This window comes from Nannobrachium achirus, assembly GCF_963921795.1.
Source record: "Nannobrachium achirus genome assembly, chromosome: 15".
Taxonomy (NCBI): Eukaryota; Metazoa; Chordata; class Actinopteri; order Myctophiformes; family Myctophidae; genus Nannobrachium; species Nannobrachium achirus.
In genome coordinates, this window is record NC_137822.1 from 45,573,732 (window position 1) to 45,595,520 (window position 21,789).

A 21,789-nucleotide genomic window follows, 5' to 3' on the forward strand; every position below is an offset into this window, starting at 1 on the left:
GGGTGCATTTCAGGGGCGGGATTTGGGTTTGCAGGGGATGGCAATTGCCACCCCCTAGCTTTAAAAATGGTATCCTAAAAATGTAGGCCCTAAATGCTTTTTGCACATCACTGTAATCTGATTTTAGATCGACTATTATAGGGACTTTTTTCTGCAAACCTTTTTGGGATGTCATTACAAGCTAAATTACATTGCTATTATTATTATGGGAGTGGTCACTGGCCAGTCAGAGTCCAGGGGTGCAAGCTTAGGCCACACCCCCTGGACACGCCACTGGTCAGGAGGAAGGGTTCCACTAATACAGCAGTTATGACAGGAAGTGGGAAGAAGAAGTGGTCATTAACACCAACATTTAAAACATGTGACACCAAGGAAAGAATTAAGGAGCCTATTAAAGTGTCTGTAAATAGAGACTGGCCTGCACATTTATTGTCAATTAATAATTAATAACCCCTTGACGCTAGCCTGGAGCCAGCCTGTTCGCTTCGTTCCGCGATTTTCTTATGTCTCTCGCATCACAGTCTGGAAAATACTCAGTTGACTCGCATTTCCAAACGTCCGTTGTGTGACGTAACGAGGACGTTGCTGATTGGGTGTTGTTCCAACAAATCAGAGCAGGGTTAGGGTAGCTACGTCATCGGCCAGCCAATACAGACCGGTGTATTCGTTCCGCCCCACACCACAGACCAAATCGGAAGCCGCGGTGGCTGGAAAGCCACGTGGTGCTGTTCCAACGAATCAGGGTAGCTGCATCCTCAGCCAGCCAATACACACGCGAGGAGGGCTTTCCGTGCGGCTTTTGACCAAGGATACACGCTGGTGTGTTTGACAGACATCACCAAAAACCAATCGGAAGCCATGGCTGTGTGAATCCCGCTTCTATGTCCCACCTCCTCTTGGAGATAGGAGGCTTTCCAGACCGTGATGCGGAGAGACATCAAAAAATCGGGGAACGGAGCGAACAGGCTGGCTCCAGGCTACCTTGACGCAGGCCGCTTCACCAAGTAAGGATTTTAAGTGGTTCATGTAATGAAGTGTTGTGCAGTGTAAACAGGTGGCTATGGGGGACAGAGCTAAGATGAGTGAGTCAGAACCATTTCATACAACATCATGCATCCACTCATAAGTCCAATTATGAACGTCATCTGCACTCATAACAAGCAGGGATTTTACATCCTGTTGAAACCAGTCCTCCCCCCATGCTGTGAGACATTCCTGTTGATTTACATGCACATGCAAGTTCAAGTACAAGGCATGAGTTCCACGGGATAACCAGGTGGATTGTAACTAAACGCTGAAATGTATTCATTATGTATGTATTTACTTACTAAGCCTACTTACTTGCTTTTATTGCTTGCTTGCTTGCTTGCTTGCTTACTTACTTACTTAACCTTAATGATACAACAAGGTTTGAATTATATGCAACCTGGTAAGGAATTTACATTTATTTAACATAACAGTCACGGTTAAAATCTATGATGAATCAAAACATTGATGTTTAGATTTTGCTTTAAACAAGACTAGATTGTCAGACCTTAGTGTCAGTCATATTATATGCAGTACCATGAAGCTTACAGCGTGTTGCGTCGCAGAGTGGCACAAGCTTGCAGATCTGATATTATAACTTGGGGAACCCACAAGTATGAAGGTCTGCGTTCGCTAATATGTCCCAGCAAACTATTCAGACAGGTTGATGATTATATTCCCAAAAAAATCGACCTCGGTTTCAAGTCAAAACAAAGCTATACCGGGAGGTAACAGGTGAAATAATCGCACAGGATCACCCCACCCACCAACATACACACCCCCCCCCAGTGTACAAGGACCTTTACTCCTAGGCTATTATTACTGTGAGTAGTTTAGTTCAGGCAAGACATCCAACGGGCAAAATGAACTCTCAGGTCAACACAAGTGAATGAATGAAGGTTTGATGGGATGAGTTGAACATGAGATGGATAAACAACATGGACACACTGTCAGCTTGTTGGTTGGTTGGTTGTTGGTTTTGTTTCTTTTGCAATCATTGCAGCACATCATCATCAGCATCTACACTCACCACGATGCAAGGACATACTGTGGGGGAGGGAGGGGCGTCATGCACTTTGGAAGGAGCTGGGATGGAGGAGGGAGCGATAAAGCCTGGCCATTCTGATTGATGGCCATGCACCTTTGCTTGGTTTCAGTCAGTGACATGTTTTGGGGGGATTTGGCGACCCCTACAGGTTACTGTCTCTCTCAGCTTTAGACACAAACAGTGGCTGTGACACATGGCACATTGGTTAAGATGGAAGCATTACATTTAACACGTACAGTTGATGGAAACACATGTATGGAGGGCTGTTATGTCATGTTCTCCATGCAGTTTAGATTGTGTAGTGTGAGAGTGAGGTGTGATTGCTACACTATCAGCAGAATGACAGAGCTGCTAGTAGCCTATACATTCTGTACAGGCCTGGGCAACATGTTATTGATGATATTGTATTGAGGACATTGTGAATTGATATGATAATAGATATCAAATGGGAGTTTTGGGATTATTTTGATATGACACAAGTGTTGTCTTTTACTGTTTTTAATCACATAAAACAATTGTTTTTGTAATTGTTGCCTATACTTCGGCTAAAATAGCTACAAGCTCACCTTGTGTGCCATTAGCGATGTGAGCCATTAGCAACCCAAAGGGTACATTTTTGAAAATGTTTAAAAATGGGAAAAATATTATATTATTGTCAATAAGCCAAATCATCCTCATCATTACAATATTACAATATATATTTTTTTCCATATTGCCCAGCCCTAATGGTGCGTATGCCTGCATTTGTATGAATGCATTTCACCACTGATCTGGAATAGAAGGATATGAGTTCAAAGGTTACTAGAAAAGAGGAGTAAAGGTGGCTTCAATAAACACGGATCTGTGGACTGGTGATGGGACGATATGAAAGTGTCATTTTACCATTATTGTGGCCAAATTAATTGCGATTAACAATATTATCACGGTAATCCAAATGATGCTTTAAATTCTTAAAACATCACTTTTGTTAACCTGGAGGGCATAGCAGTGAATGTGGTTTTCTGGTGCCACGAAAAAATCTGGAATTTATTTTCCCTATAGTGATTTACTAAAAGTCAAGCCATCCAGGACCCTGGTGAATCATGACCATAAAACCTTTGATTCTGTGATTCTTGTTTAGCGATTTTAAAATGCATTTCTTCACAGAATCAAAGGTGTCTGCAGTGTTTGGTGAATGGATTTGTTGTAGACAGAAAGAAGTCTATAACCAACTGGTTGGCTCTAGCCTATATCATGACAGCCAATTTCACGATAAAAGTAAAATCCCATGAATATCACGTTAACACGATAATATCGTCCCATCCCTGTGTTTTTAAGACCCCCTGAGACACCGTCGTGGATAAAACCAAGGAGGGGGTACCCGTGGTACCTGCGGTGAAAGAAGAAGGGTACCTGTGGTGGCTTCAATAAACACGGGCTCCAGGAAGTCCCCCTGGTGCATGCCGTACAGCCCCACCAGGTAGCTGGTGTTGGGGCTGAGGCCCGACAGCACCAGGCTGAAGGCGTCTCCGCTCAACGTCAGGTTCTGGCTCTGCCCCGCCTCCTGATCCATGTTTGTCACCTCAATGACAAAGGCCTCAAAGTCGCCGTCCTGCGCCCCCCAGGACACGTTGAAGCTGTCCCAGGTCACGTCGCTGACTGTGAGGTTGACCACCGCGGGCTTCAACTCCTCTATGGTGGAGGCAAGACAATAATATGTCGACATACGGTTGGTTGGTGCATGGGGGGATTCAAAAGAGGGAAAGGAGGGATTGGTTGGTTATGGATCGTTACTCTGGGGTTTAGTCAGGAGCTCATGTTATTCCACACATACAAAAAGAAAGGAATTCAATGAATGAGATTGTCGCTGTCGGGCAAAAACCTACTGTATGTCCAAAGTGGTTATTTTTTAAGTTTTTATCATGGTTCTCCAAACGAGTATTGAAAGCTCACAGCCTGTAGATCTGCTGTTTTCTCTGGTTTGGTTCCCTGGCAAACATTTCATTTCTCTTTTGGGTCTCGAGCTGAAACGTTTGGAACCACTGATGTACATAGCAGTCTTGAATGGTAAAAACCCCAAAAGGGGTTCACTTCCCATCCTAAATGGGTTAACTGAAAAACCCTCTCCAGTGAGCCATGGCAGGTTTTCTCTCTCCATGTTCTATAAAGGCCTTTTCAGTTGCAATGAAATAATGTGGGTGTCACTGTTGAGGGATGTTGCCTGTCAATCATATTTTGTGTGACACTGTAGTATGCCAAAGTAGGTGCACTAATTTATGAAAATAAAACATACAAATTTGAAATATGGAGATACAAGCCGGTTTCTGCCAGACAGCAACAATAGGGGGATGAATGAGGATGAAATGAGAGTGAACTGTATCTGACATAGGCTATTACTCCAGACTGTCACAATGGGTCATTATATGAGTAATGATATTTTAAAGTCATACTGAGTATCATTAATTTTACTATTCTTTATGTACTCTGTTTATTTATGTATTTATTTGTTGTCATTACAGTTTCTGTCTAACTATGATTGTCCGCAGGTTACAAAACACATTTTTGGACATTGTTCCTACAGATTTTGGCCTAAAAACACGCAAAGCGTCACAATATCTCTAAAGTCATGTCATCAACATGGATCTGTCCCATTTCCCATATTCCATCCTGATTGGCTATGATTGCCTTCTAAAGTTTGTGTATGCGACCTGACGGTCGCTTATCTCCCGATTAGGGAGTCTTACTGGTGCTACCAAAATATAAAATATATATGGGTCAGTGACGTGACGCCCCAAAAAATGTGTTTTTAAAAAAACTTTAAAATGCAGGCATAAAAGTTATATACTTTTGTTCTACTCACTCTCAACCTTATGGAAATACATTTTGTTTTTAGATATTTTATTGGAATCAGACTTTATTCAGCAGTTTGTTGTACTTGTGCCTAAAATCGTCATATGGTGTGACATGAAAATAATTGTTTATAAAATGAAAATGGAGTACATCTTTCTTAAGTTACTCACTTTATCAAAGTCCTTTATCATAACTAACCAGGGATCCACTATAGTTTTTTGAAAATTAATTATATCTGTATATTTTTTTCATAATCGACACTCTGTGTGAGGCCCATGTTCATGATCTTACAACATATTTTAAATGTATTCTGTCAAAACTTTCTCTAAAATTACACAAATATTTGTGACTCTTCCTGATAATATTCTCTATGTAATCCATAAACATGTTTTTGGTTTAATCATTAATAAAGGTATGATTCTTCACTATTTGGAATGTCACACCAAATTATTTAGTGTCACACCGTATGATCATATCTTCATGTGTCAAAGCAAACTGTGTTTTAACCTACCTATTAGTGAGTACTGAACTTTACTGATTGATTAAACAATTACCCAGGATAACATGGCCTTAATATTTCTGAACAGGATATTATTGTAGGGCTTTAACATGGGATAAGAAAGAATTGTAGTAGTAGATGGATGATGAGGATGTGCACAGGAATGCTACGCACACCTAAGTCTTCTGCCGGCCCACGGCAGAAGGATCCTAAAGAGACAATAAGGCGCATAGCCACACTTGGAGCCAAGGCAACATTTTATTAACACCAATTAGTGGAAACAGAACTCAGCATTCAGGTAAATTGCTTTTTTCCAAAGTCTCCTGAATTTGAACACAGCATTTTGTGTTGAACAAATGTAATTAGGAATCATGACATTACACCACATCTCCACTAGCTAAAGAGTGCTGGGTTGCGCAACTCCAAAAATAGCTGATCTACAAGCTCTCGCAGCACAACGTGTTGAGAGCTTGTAGATCAGCTATTTTCGCTAGTTTTGTCTCGGGTCCTACCTTAACACTGTCCACTGTCCAGTAGGGCTGCAAGCGAACCTTCGGGGATTCGAACGTTCGTTCGTTACGTTGGCAATCGAAGTTCGAAATGAATGGGTTCAGGTTTTTTTTTTTTTTTTTTTTTACACGAAAAATAATTATCAGAATGTGATAGGCCTATTCAGAATATCACAGTAGTAGAGATAGCCAAATACGAAATAAGTTAGGCCTACCGGTAAACACTAACAGTTAATGGTGACCGTTATAGTAGTTAAATGCACCAGAACAGCTTGGAGCGATCAAGGACCGTGCTTCGCTCCAATTCCGCTCCTGTTTGGGGCCGCGAACCACGCTGTGTGAACCTCGCTGACACACGCTTGATGACAGTAGAGTGAGAGCAGCCGAGCTGGGCAGAGACAGACGTGTGTGCTTTGAACAGCGAACACCCATCCATGCACTTCTCCTAAGCATGAGCAAAGATGGATTTTATTGCAAACCCCTAAAGGATCTATAATGCGATTTCTGGGGTTGTTAGACTTGTTACATCGAGACCAGTTCAGCCCGAACGCGACGCGCTCCGACGCTGTCACCAAGTCTAATCATCATCCGTGCAACTCCGCCATACATTGAGCCTGTTGGTCAACAAACTGCGCAACATTTTCTCCGATTGGGTTGGATTTTCCAAGTGTTAGCCTACGTGTTAATGCGGCCACGCATCCACGCGTTTTCAATGGTTAAAACAGCGCATTTAAAACATTTCCTACACTGTTTTAGCTGGTTAAAGGTACAGTACGTTCGATGGTTCGATTGTCCGAACGTTCGGTTTTTATTCAATTGAACGAACCATCTAAGGTTCGATGGTTCGTTCGGAAAATCCCCCCGAAGTTCGAATCCCTAAAACAGGGCTAGATTACAGCCCTACTGTCCAGTCCAGTGAGTGAAAGTACAAAAGTATTAGATCAGATTAGATTATACATTTAGACTGTATTGTACATCAGCCAGTCGTATTTGGTGAGGGTAGCAAACCGGCTGCCTTGTTGCGGTTCTGCTATGCCACAGACAACCTCCTGCTCTTCGTAGAAAATGCAGTCTCGCCCCTTTGGCTCCTCTCTCCTTGCTGGGTCATTGTTTAGTTTCTCCCTGTACTTTCTCGTTCTCTCAGCACTTGTCATTTTCCAGCTGACAAAAGAAAATGGAATGTATAGTTTAAGACAAAGAGAAAATATTGTTTAGATTGAAACAATATGTTAAGGTTTCTGTGAAGGGGTTTCTGCTCTGTCTGATGAATTTGAAGTATCACTGAATGAAGCTAAATTACATTTTATGTAGAAATGTTTAAAACAAATGTTTAAATGTACAAAAGAAACATGGAACTTTGTTATTTATTGTTATATCTGTAGTTAAATACAGTATAAATCATATGGTGTGACAATCAAGTCATATGGCGTGACAAGCAGATGTCACACCATTATGATTAAGTGTCACACCATATTACGTTTTTCTGCATTTAGGTTTACCTTGAGGCTACTATGTACACATTAGCATGCTAACAGCATGCTAGCTATAACAAAGCAACCTAGATCTACATGGAAATATGACCAAAACTTCAAATAACTTAAGCTTTTTTTAATGAAAAGGTGTCACACCAACAGACATCCAAAGTGGTGAGTTTGTCAAAGTTTCAACAAGATGGCATTTCATGAAAATGTTAAAATCATAACTCACCTCAGACACCTGTCTTGCAGTTGTGCTGGGAGTGCTGAATAGCCTTACAGAAGAAGGACCTCTCTAGCCAATAGGTGTCCAAATAATTGCCTGTTTAATTTGTCCAAACTAGTGTCACACCAAATGATTTTGGTTTGGGGGACAAAATGTTTTTGATCAGAAATGACTGAAAACATTATGCTTTGACTTTGAAAAGATATAGGCTCACAAATAGACATTTTTTTAGCCTAAATTCATTTTCAAATGATTTTTAGCAATTCTTTTTCTTAGTTTTATTCAAGTTCCCACTTTGAGAAACAAGGTCAGGACAGTCACACCATATGAGTTTTGCCATGTTTGGTTGAACATTCTGAAGAAATTAGGAATGCAATGCTTTAATCTTGAGTAAGTTCACATAAAGCTTAATGTCCTGCACAATATTCAGAAGGTTTTTGACAAATATATTTTTTATTAAGTGTGCCTGCCATGCAACGCAATGGCAAAACACTTATTGTAATCCGCCATACTTAATTAAGTGTGCCTGCCATGCAACGCAATGGCAAAACACTTATTGTAATCCGCCATACTTAATTAAGTCCATAGTTTCGCCACAAATTTCTGCACGTAATAACTGCCGCACAATTTACGCCACCCACGCAATATATACATCAAAACGTGCGGCTCGGCCGGGAATAGGTTGCTATTACTTTTCTTTCCGATCCGCGTTACCATTGCGACGTAATTCGCAAAAAACGACGCCCAAAAACCCCATTGACTTAGAATGGGGGAAACTTCGGCACGTAATAACTGCCGCACGATTTACGCCACCCCCGCAATATATACATCAAAATGTGCGGCTCGGCCGGGAATGGTGTGCTATTACTTTTCTTTCCGATCCGCTTTACGATTGCGATGTAATTCGCAAAAAACAACGCCCAAAAACTCCATTGACTTTGAATGGGGGACTCCGAAAAAAACCCAGAAACTTTGGCGCCACATAACTCTGCCATATTTTTGCCTAGCAACGTCATTTAAAATGTAAAATGCTCACACAACTTTGGTCTTTTTCCGACCAATAGGGATGAGCTGGAATTGATTAAGCCTCGCCCCCTCTTTAACAGGAAGTGCCCTTCACCAAACAGGAAGTGCCTCTATAACTCATGAACCGTTTGTCGTACAGACTTGCGGCTGGTGTCATACCTTTTCTTTTTTTCTCAATTTTTTTTTTCTCAATTTTTTTTTTTCTCAAATTTTTTTTTTCTCAATTTTTTTTTTCTCAAATTTTTTTTTCTCAAAATTTTTTTTTTCTCAAATTTTTTTTTTCTCAAATTTTTTTTTCTCAAATTTTTTTTCTCAAAAATTTTTTTTTCTCAAATTTTTTTTCTCAAAATTTTTTTTTTCTCAAATTTTTTTTTCTCAAATTTTTTTTCTAAGAAATTTTTTTTCTCAACATTTTTTTCTCAAAAATTTTTTTTTCTCAATTTTTTTTTTCTCAAAATTTTTTTTTCTCAAAATTTTTTTTTTCTCAAATTTTTTTTCAACATTTTTTTCTCAAAATTTTTTTTTCTCAATTTTTTTTTTCTCAAATCTTTTTTTCTCAAAAATTTTTTTTCTCAAAATTGTTTTCTCAAAATTATTTTTTTCTCAACATTTTTTTTTCTCACACTTTTTTTTCTCAAGATTTTTTTTTCTCACAATTTTTTTTTCAAAATGTCTTTTTCTCAAAAAAGTTTTTTTCTCAAATTTTTTTTCTCACAAAACAATTTTTTCTCAAAAAACTGTCGTTAAAGTGCGACCCGTGATAACGGCCAAAAATGCTCCAAAACGCCACTAATTAGTCGAAATGGCTGACTTCCTGTTTGGTTTCTGATTGGCTGCTGGCCTTGTGACGTGGGTAGAGCTGCGAGGGCCTGGTCATCGCTGCTTGCAGCTTTAATTCATTAATCGTCCATGACCTTAATTGGGGCCTATTTCGCCAAACAGGAAGTGCCCCTCACCAAACAGGAAGTGACCCTTGATCTCGTGAACCGTTTGTCATACAGACACGCGGGTTGCGTCAAATGAAATAACGCTAATGCTAACACCAACCGCTACACAAGGTTGCACAGACTTAGCGAGCTGCAGGCACACTTAAAATTTCTTAGAAATTTTCTCTTCTAGTTAATTAATTAAGTCCATAGTTTCGCCACAAATTTCTGCACGTAATAACTGCCGCACAATTTACGCCACCCACGCAATATATACATCAAAACGTGCGGCTCGGCCGGGAATAGGTTGCTATTACTTTTCTTTCCGATCCGCGTTACCATTGCGACGTAATTCGCAAAAAACAACGCCAAAAAACCCCATTCACTTAGAATGGGGGAAATTTCGGCACGTAATAACTGCCGCACGATTTACGCCACCGCCGCAATATATACATCAAAACGTGCGGCTCGGCCGGGAATGGTGTGCTATTACTTTTCTTTCCGATCCGCGTTACCATTGCGACGTAATTCGCAAAAAACGACGCCCAAAAACCCCATTGACTTAGAATGGGGGACTCCGAAAAAAAACCAGAAACTTTGGCGCCACATAACTCTGCCATTCTTTTGCCTAGCAACGTGATTTAAAATTTAAAATGCACACACAACTTTGGTCTTTTTCCGGCCAATAGGGATGATTGATTAAGCCCCGCCCCCTCTGTAACAGGAAGTGTCCTTCGCCAAACAGGAAGTGCCTCTATAACTCATGAACCGTTTGTCGTACAGACTCGCGGCTGGTGTCATTTTTCTCAATTTTTTTTTCTCAAATTTTTTTTTTCTCAAATTTTTTTTTCTCAATTTTTTTTTTCTCAAATTTTTTTTTCTCAAATTTTTTTTTCTCAAATTTTTTTTCTCACAAATTTTTTTTCTCAAAAAAATTTTTTCTCAAATTTTTTTTTCTCAAATTTTTTTTCTCAAATTTTTTTTTTCTCAAATTTTTTTTCTCAAATTTTTTTTTCTAAAAAATTTTTTTTTCTCAATTTTTTTTTTCTCAATTTTTTTTTCTCAATTTTTTTTTTCTCAATTTTTTTTTCTCAAATTTTTTTTTCTAAAAATTTTTTTTTTCCTCAAATTTTATTTTTCTCAATTTTTTTTTTCTCAATTTTTTTTCTCAATTTTTTTTTCTCACAATATTTTTTTTCTCACAATTTTTTTTTTCTCAAAAAATTTTTTTTTCTCAATTTTTTTTTTCAGGAAGTGCCCCTCACCAAACAGGAAGTGACCCGTTTTGTCGTACAGACATGTGGGTGGTGTCATATGAAGAACAATAATGTTAAAGTTTATGCACAAAAATGCTAATGTTAATAACGCTAATGCTAACACCAACCGCTACACAAGGTTGCACAGACTTAGCGAGCTGCAGGCACACTTAAAATTTCTTAGAAATTTTCTTTTCTAGTTTATACATGTTTGACACCGAGGACAGCGAAAACGTTACGTCACGTCACCCACCCGTATATAGGCCTATACCAATATATTTGTTTAAATTAAAAAAGTTACACAGTATGACTTTAAATTAGGAAAGAGCATCGTATAATGTTTTCATCATGTCGTCTCAGTCGTATCATGTAGTGTGACATAAAGAGGTGTTGAGTGACCTGTAAAAAAAGGTTATTTATATGTCTTAATATATATTTAAAGAGCAGTAAGAGCATGGAGAAGGTACAGTATGGAGAGATGATGGATGCTGATGCTGAAACAACAATAAAAGGTCTGCTTCCATGTACCTGTGGTGGCAGAAACTCTGATAGGTAAAGACCGTTCTCCCTCCACCAACCCGTAAACTGAAATATCGTAGCGCGTGGCGGGGGTCAAGCCCCCGATCTCGGCCCTCCTGAAACCTCCTGGCAACAACGTGGTGCTCTTGCGGGCGCCTCCTGGTGCCGCCGGTCCCGACGCGGCACTGAGCTCTACCAGGTAGCCATCGAAGGCCTCGCCGTCGGGCCGTGAGGACCACGTTAGTGCCACGCTGGCGGAGGTCACGTTGGTGACCACGAGCTCTCCCAGGATCTCCGGGACAGAGCTCTCCGAAGGCTCAGGAGGAGCCCCGGAAGAAGAGACAGTGGGCTCCACATCCGGCATAGAGCTCTTAAAAGCCCCAGAAGAAGACACAGAGGGTTCTACGTCCAGAATGGAGCTTTCAGAAGCTCCTGAGCTAGAGCCAGAGACCTCCACGTCAGAGCTAGAGCCAGAGAGCTCCACGTCAGAGCTCAGACCATGATGATGATCGCTGGGAGCTGTGGGCAGAGCAGCTTTGGAAGCAGACCGAGGAGGTGGTTTTGACGGATCGTCTTTGATACTCAGCGCTACTACGCCTCCACGGGAGGTAGGCGCGGATGCTATACGGTAGATAGAAATGATGTTAGAGAATAAACACACCCGAAATGTTGTAAACTCTGTTTATGAGGGAGAAACAGAAGACAACTGACACTGTAAAGAACCAAAGGGGAAAACAAATAATTAAATATTAGGGAGGGTTAGTCTCTAAAGCCAGAAAACTCTTCAACAGCCATCAAATGCTACAGAGAGTCTGTACAGAAACGGCGCCTCGCAAAGAACGTGACAGGAAGCTGTCATCTGTTTGTCATTTCCCATCATATACATAATGTATATATTTTTTTTTATTATCTTTAACATGTTTTTTAATTTCCATTTTTGCAAAGCAGCAAGCTAGATAAAGGCTTCGACCAATTCAATTTACAGTAGGTCTGATTGACGCGAGCGTAAGGGCAAAATGGAAGTGGGGACGAGGCCGGCATCCACTCTATTTTCTTTGCATTTTCAGCCCTTCTACTGTACTGTACTCTACTGTACTGTACTGTACTGTACTGTACTGCACTGCACTGTACTGTACTGTTGTACTGTACTGCACTTACGGAAGCATTTGAAAACAGTAAGTGCAAAACCGTTTGTCTGGAGAGACTAGTTGAAAACAAGAAAGGATTAGAGAAGATAAATGAACATAATATTTTGTCTTTGATTCATTACGTTAATCTCAGACGGAAAAGTTTAAGTGCTCGTTTAAAAGTTAACCCCTGGCATCTTTTCTACTAGCACTTTCATGGACGCGGTTCTTCCAGAGCTGAGTTCCATCATGCACCAGAGATGCACTCAGAGCAGCAGATTAATTAATGACACATGAATGAGGTCAGTGTCATTAACTTGTGAAGGTCCTGAGTAGCCCACCACAGTGAAGTACACAGGTCTCTTCAAATGGAGGGTGAAGCCATGCAGTAAGCAGGAAAAATACCACATTTTACTCTGATGGAAAGAGTCCTTTTGACCAACATGCATGAGACTCTCTAATGGCTGATGTCTTCTTGGCGTCGGGTCGCACATCAAACATAGACGATCAACACGTTGTGCGGTGCCCCAGAAGTAAAACCTCCATTGTCAGAGAATGGAGGCGCGATACCGCTGTGCTTTACGTTGTCTTTGTCTTAGAGATATTCTCACGTAAACCAAATGATCAGAAACCTCTCCGCCTACTGATACATCTGGTGACATTTAAATTCTTAATCCAAAAAATTGGGTGGAAACAACTCAGAGATTAAAGGACTGAGCTATAGTCAACTTTTTCTTGAAAAACGGATGCTAAAATAAAAATAATGTTTCGAAAATATTTTATAAAAAAACAAGCTTCATATATGTGTTTCTATTCAAAAATGACCACAAAAAGCGTAACATAATGATAAAATAATCATTTTGGCCATTGTCAGACCGACACTTTGTTTACATTCTAGTCTATAGACTAGGATGTAAACAAAGTGTCGGCCCTACAATGAAAAAGTTGACTATAGCTCCTTTAAGAAAAAAACAACATCACAAAACCAACGCAAAGACTGCAATGCTCCCATGCAAGTGGGACGGTATAAGGATTGGTTTTGAAAGCAGTTGGCATGGGTTTTGTTACCAATGGTTAAATGAATTCAGATCTACCCGGATGTAACAGTAGGCGGAAACCTCTGATCTTCTGTCTAGGGAGACTGCATGTTAGATTATTCAACTATACGACAAAATGTCCATGATACGGAACGCCAATTGTTCAGTAGCTAATTCCAAAAACGATGGCATTGCCATGCAGATAATAAACTGTATGCACTCATGCAAAAGCAACCAATCAACAGCAATGGAATCAAATAAAGTTTCTGTTACAAAGGCTGAACACCAGAACATGATGCGTCTGGTAGACATGCAGTCCAGAAAGAGAGGCTTTTATACCTGTGACCGCCACCGCTTCACCAAGCGCAGAAGACCTCTGGCTATGGCTCATTCCATAAAGCTTTATCTGATACTCAGTAGACGCCCTCAGGCCCTGGACTCTAACGCCAGTGGCGTTGCCCGGGAGAACCATCTCTTTCATATCCCACGACCGCAGAGCGTCTCTGCATTCTACGGCGAGGCTATCGTAGACGCCAGTGAGCGGCGCGCTCGCCTCCCACGAGGCGTCAAACCCGTCGGAGGTGACGCCCGAGACGTTCAGGTGCGTTCCAGGCTGCTTCTCGGGCGTCACGCCAGAGGACTGGCCGTCAGAGGCTGGATCTAAATGCACAAAGCTAACGATATTCTCCTCCAGGCCTGTGGGGGGCTCTGTTAGCTCTGGCACATCAGAGGCAGCTAAGTAAAATGTGAAAGATGCTACGAAGAAGAGACAACAAAGGCACAAATCATAAGATAGACAAATTATTTAGGTTAGGGCTGGGCAATATGGATGAGATCAATCTCAATATTTTGGACCAAATACCTCAATATGGATAGTGTGATAGCCAGGGGTCATCAATGTGTCCGGACAAAATGTGTCTGTGGCGAGACTTGATTTTGTCCGTGGCAAATTTTAGATTTAGTTTTTACTTAACATTATAACGTTCTTCTCACAAGACCACATTACTGAGTGTCAGTCTCCTCCAGGTTTTCCTCAGAATATACTACGACACTATGGCATATTAGAGGTCCAACTACCAATGGTTCTCAAATGTTTAATTCGCAGGACCCCCATAAGTCTGAGAGGGTACAAATGGAACCAAATGGACCTGCAAGGGTCCATTTGGTTCTGTGTGAACACCCGCCGAGTTAAAGACCTGTTATGGTCATTCAGGGCTAGCTCTTTATGTGTTTCTGGTAATGTCTGCCATGATAAAATGACCCCTGGTGATATCCTAATGTGTGTAAATGTTCTTTTTAGTTTTTTAAAAATGTGGCTCAAATACGTTCACGACGTATTGCGAACTTGTAGATTGGCTATTTCTGCTCATGTTGTATTTAAGGAATGAATGATACAATATTGAAATATTGCCCAGCCCTAATGTGCATCTTATCGTGCTGCAAATGAAATGCCAAAAATCATCTCATTCCCTGTATTATTCATAAATCACCGGACCTCCCCAGAGAGTGCCTTTCTTATGATAAATTCATACATTTGGAACGTACTGAAAAAACCTGGAAAATGGAACGGTTGGCTATCTCTCATTCTGTTTGAAGATTGTGAAGAGAAAAAAAAAGCCTGTGTAAATTCTAAGGGAAAAATCATCAGCGATACTTTGCCTGCCAAGTGTTATGGCTTCTACAGCATTTCAACTTTGACAAAAACAAGAGCAAACGGTCTGAAAAATGAAATTATAACGACCGTGAACATTAATCAAAACGGCATCTCCTGTTATTGACGACCCACCTGTGGAGGCGGACACGATGGCCGGCAGGCTGATCTTCAGTCCTCGCTCGGCGGTCAGGTGGACGGTGTAGTCCACGCCGGGCCTCAGGTTGGTCAGGACGTAGATGGTGTCCCCGGCCGGGACCGTGGCCTCCCCCCGCTCGCCGTCCCGGGACACCGACTCCAGCCGGTAGCCGGTGATCTTGGCCAGGGGTTTCTGCCACTCCAGCGTGAGGGAGGTTTCTGACGAGTCGCTCACCTGCAGGTCTGTGGGCGGGTCCAGCTCTGAGAGAGACATGGTTCCGTTAGTTATGTTACGTTACATTAGTTTTACAATAGTTAGGTTAGTTACGATACGTTACATTAGTTTTACAATAGTTAGGTTAGTTATGATACGTTACATTAGTTTACAATAGTTAGGTTAGTTATGTTACGTTACATTAGTTTACAATAGTTAGGTTAGTTTCTGAATGGCAGCCTAATGAATGGAGTACAATGGATCACAATATCCTTTTGACTGTACTGCCGTACTGTGATCAAACTGGTTAATAACGTCACTCCATCACTCCATCAATCAATCAATCAATCAATCAATCAATCAGCCTTACAAGTTGGGCGTGGGATGTGTTTGTTGGACGATGCGACACATTGCCCTTTCCGACACAACAAGGCTCATATATGTCTCATTAAAGGGCAAGTTCACCTCTGGGACAAGCAGATCTTATTTTATTGTTGTTTGGGACAAGATAAAATATCTCAAAACACAGATTGAACACAAAAAATAACTCAGGATTGTGTTGATCTCGTCCCAAACAACAATAAAATAAGATCTGGTTGTCCCAGAGGTGAACTTGCCCTTTAAGGCTCATAGCCGATCTACAAGCTCACAACAAATTGCTTGCAGCTTGTAGATCGGCTACACTGCCCTACAAAGTGAAGTAACAACACAAGTAATTCTAGTACGATGCCCTAAGGACGAGAGGTGACCTCGCCCTTGCTCAGAGACCACACAAGACTGACACAATCCATGGGCATTCCAGATATGGGCCTAATATTGATGACATCAGGGCTCTCCATATATGGGCATAAAGGGGACAAGGACGGCCATATATGGAGGCGTAACTGACAGACTGACTGACTGACCGACTGACATGAGGCGGAGGTTTTGATACTAACTGCTACCTACGGTCGCAATAACGGATTGTTTCAATCGGTCAGCCAAATGTGTTAACGGCATATAAGTGATTTTACACTAGTTGTACATTTGTTCTTGAGCTAATTGTTTATCCCCCCAAAATCACAAAGGATAATTTGACCTTTGGGACACACAAATAATGTGTTCAAACACGTAGTTACTGTACTTTGGCTTTCTAGGGCAACATGTATATTTGCCTTTACGTATCAAGAAGCCAGTTCAGATGGTTCATCTCCCTAAGGCAATGGTTCTCAACCTGTGGCTCGGGACCCCCAGGGGGGGATGATTAAATTAATGTGCAACATTGTTTTCTCCCTCAACAGCAAACAAGCCAACATACAGATTTAAGTGTATTGAAGGTTTATGCACATTTCGAAAGTGACAATTTATTTTTAATACCTCTTAAACATTGGCCGAATTGTCAAATATTAGAGGCAGAAATTGTGAAAATAGCAGATCTATATGTTTTCACAATAGAACCGTGTTATACAAAATGTAATGCCTCAACTCTTAGTGCTCGTCAGGGTGTTAGGGGTGGCGGCCTGAAAAGGTTGAGAACCCCTGCCCTGGAGGGAGTCCCTCTGGGCACTGGGAGGAGGCCACAGGGAAGCCCCAGGACTAGCAGGTTTAGGGGGGATTATATCTCCGTGTTGGCCTTGGAGCGCCCTGGGATTCCCTCGGTTAGATGGAGCTTATGGAGCCCTGGAAGGCCCAGGGATTCCCTCAGTTAGATGGAGCTTATGGAGCCTTGGAAGGCCCAGGGATTCCCTCAGTTAGATGGAGCTTATGGAGCCTTGGAAGGCCCAGGGATTCCCTCAGTTAGATGGAGCTTATGGAGCCTTGGAAAGGGAAGTCTGGGATCAGGGGCGTCACAAGGGGTAGGAAAGTGGGACTGAGTTACTAGGGCCCAAGGTGGTGGAGGGGCCTTAATTATTTAATACTTTAGCCATTGAAAAATAGCAGATATACAAGCTCACAGCGCGGCACCGAGTGCCGCGCTGCGAGCTTGTAGATCTGCTATTTTTGAAAAGTCGTGAAAATGTGTGCAAATCTTTATATGTATGTATTTTTTCAAGCGAACATTTGTAACTCAAATTTTGCTTCTGGGGGGTCCCTGGAACTCAATATTTTGAGATGGGGTTCCGTGGCCAAATACATACCACTTTGGGGGTCCTTCACATGAAAAGGTTTGAGCTCCACTGACATAGAAACATAGGTTTTTCAAAAAACCTTAGAAGGATTTGAAATATTCAAAGATTTTCATGATTTTTCAAAAATAGCAGATCTACAAGCGTGCCGCGCTGTGAGCTTGTAGATCTGCTATTTTTCAATAGTTAAAGCACAGGGGCCCCGCAGTGAATCCTTGCACCCAGGGCCCAGAATTTGGTGCGACACCCCTGTCTGGGATACCTCTGCTGTAACCGTTATACCTCCGTGACTCTGGATAAAGGGCTGAAGATGGATGGATGGATGGAGGTTTGCCTATTAAAACATGCCCTGAATAGGGGATGCTATGGGGTTCAGGTGGTTACGCTGAATCCAAAACATGGGCCATAACAACAAAAACAAGCACATCATTCATTCAGGGCTCTGGGTTTGCTCTTGAAGAATGTGGACTGACAGTCGTAATGACATTGGCTTACACTGGCTGGTTTAAGCCGTGTGTTTACAGCGCATACCGTAGTGAAGATGGATGCTGCAAAGCATTGGCCTGTTTGTCGTGTATGTGTGATTTATACTTGGCTCGCTGATTTATAAGCTAACAACATGTCACAACACAGAGGTGTTGTGAGCTTGTAAATCTGCCATGTTTGGTGATCAGGCACACGGCTAAGTATAAACCAGTGGCTCCCCAACCTGGGTGGTGCCAGACAGCCAGTTAGGCCAAAACTTTAAACAACTTGTAGCCAGACAAGTAACACCAGTAAGACGCAGTAAGATCGTCTTACTGCATACACAAACTTTAGAAGGCAATCGTAGGCAATCAGGAGGGAATATGGGAAATGGGACAGATCCATGTTGATGACATGACTTTAGAGATATTGTGTACCACTTTGCGGAAGCAGTGTCCAAAAATGTGTTTTGCTAGAATCTGCCTCATGGTGGCGCTAGAAGAGGGCCATGTGAGAAATGAGAAATGGCTGGAGGTTGTGGTTTGGCAGCCAAGGATAGGCATGGATAGAGGCAACGGTGACGGAGATATGAGTAGGGCAAAAGTGTGACGTGACGTGTGACGGACAGACTGACAGACAGACTGACTGACAGCCGGAGGAGGTTTTGATAGTAACTGCGACCTGACGTTCGCAATCATTGTGAAGCACAGATAAGTGATGGAGCGTAAAATGAAAGCAAATGGACCTTATGGGGTAGGAAAGTGGGACTGAGTTACTAGGGCCCAAGGTGGTGGAGGGGCCTTAATTATTTAATACTTTAGCCATTGAAAAATAGCAGATATACAACTGTGAACCTTACATTTCCCAAGCGGACGCTCTGTCTCCTGAGCCACTGACAACATTAAAGCCCCTTTTATTTACAGGCTGCAGCTGGCAAACAACGTTTCGATGTCGATACATCTTCGTCAGGTCATGTTGACCGTTCCTGAGATGCACCGGACCGGCCTGAACTTGGCTTGAGGCGCGGTGGAAACAACTTTGTCCCACTGACAACATTGTTTGAAAATGTATCAAGAAGGTTTCATAAAATAGCGGAAGCAGACGATCCTGCGAGCTGCATGCGTGCTTGTGCGGAGGGTCTCAGCTTTGCCAGATGTGAGTGGGGGGAGGGGTGTCCGAATAAGAAAAAGGTTGGGAGCCTTTCGTAGAAACCGTATAAACTCTTAACTCTCTCTGCACTTGTGAGACAGGCTTGACACGTATAGATAATTAATCTCTTTCCCTCCTCATTAGGGGATAATTAATCTCTTTCCCAACCTCATTAGGGGACTGCCCCATAGGTCGAACTCCCGTTGGGTTGAACAGCGTTGGCAGGTTAGATAATCACCCGTGATCGTTGGCAGGTTAGATAATCACCCGCGTCACGGTTACTGAGGTTAAGTTCCGTGGAGTGAGTCGCTAACCCTCCGGTCGAAATGATGGCCGTTCGCAAAAGCAAGATTTCCGCTTTGGGTTTGGGTTAGAGTTTGGTGGTCGATCCAAAGCGTGTTCAACCTAATGACATGTTACCCCTCATTAACCTCATACCGGTCCTCCATATTGGTGTGAACAGCTACAGGTGGGTGGAGGTGTGAAGGAGGGTTATTTGGACAGCTGTGATTGGCTGTGTTTCTCTCACCAGTCTCTGTGTTTGTAGTCGCAGGAAGACTCTCTCTCTCGTTCTTCACGGCCGTCACTCCGATCCCGTACTCCGTGCCTGGTTTTAGCCCTGCAGCAGCACACATAAGAGAACAAGTTAAATGCTGAAACATCTAGCACTATTATGTGCATTTGTGTTTATCTTTGCAAAGACAAAAAGAAAACAACATTCAATCTGTAAGAATACAGAACAGCTGCTTCGAATGTTACTGCCTCGGTACCCAGGCTTGTATTTTCATTCACGTTCGTCTCAAAAAGAAACTTGATCACTGTAATAGTTAAGTGAATTTCCATCCATCCATCCATCTTCAACCGCTTATCCGGAATCGGGTCGCGGGGGTAACAGTTCCAACTGAGACCTCCAGATTTCCTTATCCTGAGCAACTTCCTCCACTCCCTCAGGGAGTATACCGAGGCGTTCCCAAGCCAGTTTGGAGATATAATCCCTCCATCTGGTCTTTGGTTAAGTGAATTTGATGTGTGTATACTGTATGTACAGTATGTATGCCTTCTGGCTGAATATAACTCTTTTTAAATTGTTACGCTTCAAAATACTTCTGTTTTGGTCTATAAAGCTTTAAATGGTTTAGGGCCTAAATAAATACATGTCTGATCTTGTGGGATATCATGAATCCTCCAGACCGCAGATCATCTGGGAAAGATCTGTTTTCTGTCCCTAGAATACAAACTAAACGTGGTTGAAGCATCGTTTTTACGCACCAGATAATATGGAACTAACTCCCAGAAAACAGGCTTTTGTTAGCACCGTCTTGTGGGACATGTCCCAGCAACAGTTCACTGCCCGTACCCAGGGCTGCCGCTATAGGCATACACACAGCACACACTGGGCACCCCTAAATATATTGACCCTTTTGTCAACAAATAAAAACTAGACTGAAGTGTTAGGGAGGGACGGGTGGAGAAGAGTCATTTTATTTTGGTTGTGGTCCTCTGAAAATAGCAGATCTACAATTTCACAAGCTTGCAGATCGGCTGTTTTCAGATGGAACAAGTGTAAAATCACCCATTTGCTGTCAAAATGAACAGTGCATGCGTGTATAGACTCACTGGTGACAGTGTGTGTGTGTGTGTGTGTGTGTGTGTGTGTGTGTGTGTGTGTGTGTGTGTGTGTGTGTGTGTGTGTGTGTGTGTGTGTGTGTGCGTGCGTGCGTGCGTGCGTGCGTGCGTGCGTGCGTGCGTGTGTGTGTCCGTCCTCTCACCAGTGACAGTAACCTGGGTGCTGCCCTCTGCTCCAGCAGGGACCAGCTCCTCCCCATGTTCTCCTCCTCCAGAGATGTGGTTGTACTTCACCCTGTAGGAGTCCACCTCCGCCAGGCTGTTGATCCACTGCAGGGACACACTGTCCTCTGACAGGGAGACCACCTGGAGGTCCCTGGGGGGGTCCAGGTCTGCAACAACACATTAAACACACTTAAGTTAAACCCTCAATATTATGTCATGTCATTTGCAAACAGACTGGAGTCAAGGTGGGGATTAAAGTGACTAAATGTTGTCAATTGTTGTTGTTAATAATGAAAATAGCCAATGTAAAACACTGCGTCGCATTTTGTGACCACGTTCAGTTCATCCCCTGCTATTTTCAACCCAGAAAAAACGAAAGGAAAAACGCAGCAGTGTGCAACCACCTTTACATCTGCAATCTTTTGAGGGCCATGCGGTAGTTCTCAACGGGCCTGAACATTAAGGCCCGGCCCTAACTGGGCAGGCCCAAGGCCATACCCCGCCCTAACTGGGCTGGCCCAAGGCCATACCCGGCCCTAACTGGGCTGGCCCAAGGCCATACCCGGCCCTAACTGGGCTGGCCCAAGGCCATACCCGGCCCTAACTGGGCTGGCCCAAGGCCATACCCGGCCCTAACTGGGCTGGCCCAAGGCCATACCCGGCCCTAACTGGGCAGGCCCAAGGCCATACCCGGCCCGACTGGGTAGCATACATTTTAGGCCCTATCCTACCCTAAATGATGGGTCGGGTTCAGGTATGGTCGGGTTCAGAAT

At 42.5% G+C, this 21,789-nt stretch overlaps 1 protein-coding gene across 1 annotated transcript in view; it reads right to left on the minus strand.

Moving 5' to 3' along the window:
• The window catches only part of LOC308299899 (tenascin-like), a gene marked incomplete at both ends in the record, with an annotated part of 71,213 nt that overhangs the window by 23,666 nt on the left and 25,758 nt on the right, over positions 1-21,789 (minus strand). Inside the window, 6 exons of the mRNA XM_080743679.1 lie at positions 3,467-3,745; positions 11,349-11,960; positions 13,843-14,259; positions 15,290-15,553; positions 19,755-19,844; positions 20,995-21,183. Coding sequence (XP_080599805.1) covers positions 3,467-3,745; positions 11,349-11,960; positions 13,843-14,259; positions 15,290-15,553; positions 19,755-19,844; positions 20,995-21,183 — 1,851 coding nt within the window. The remainder of the gene's footprint in view (positions 1-3,466; positions 3,746-11,348; positions 11,961-13,842; positions 14,260-15,289; positions 15,554-19,754; positions 19,845-20,994; positions 21,184-21,789) is intronic.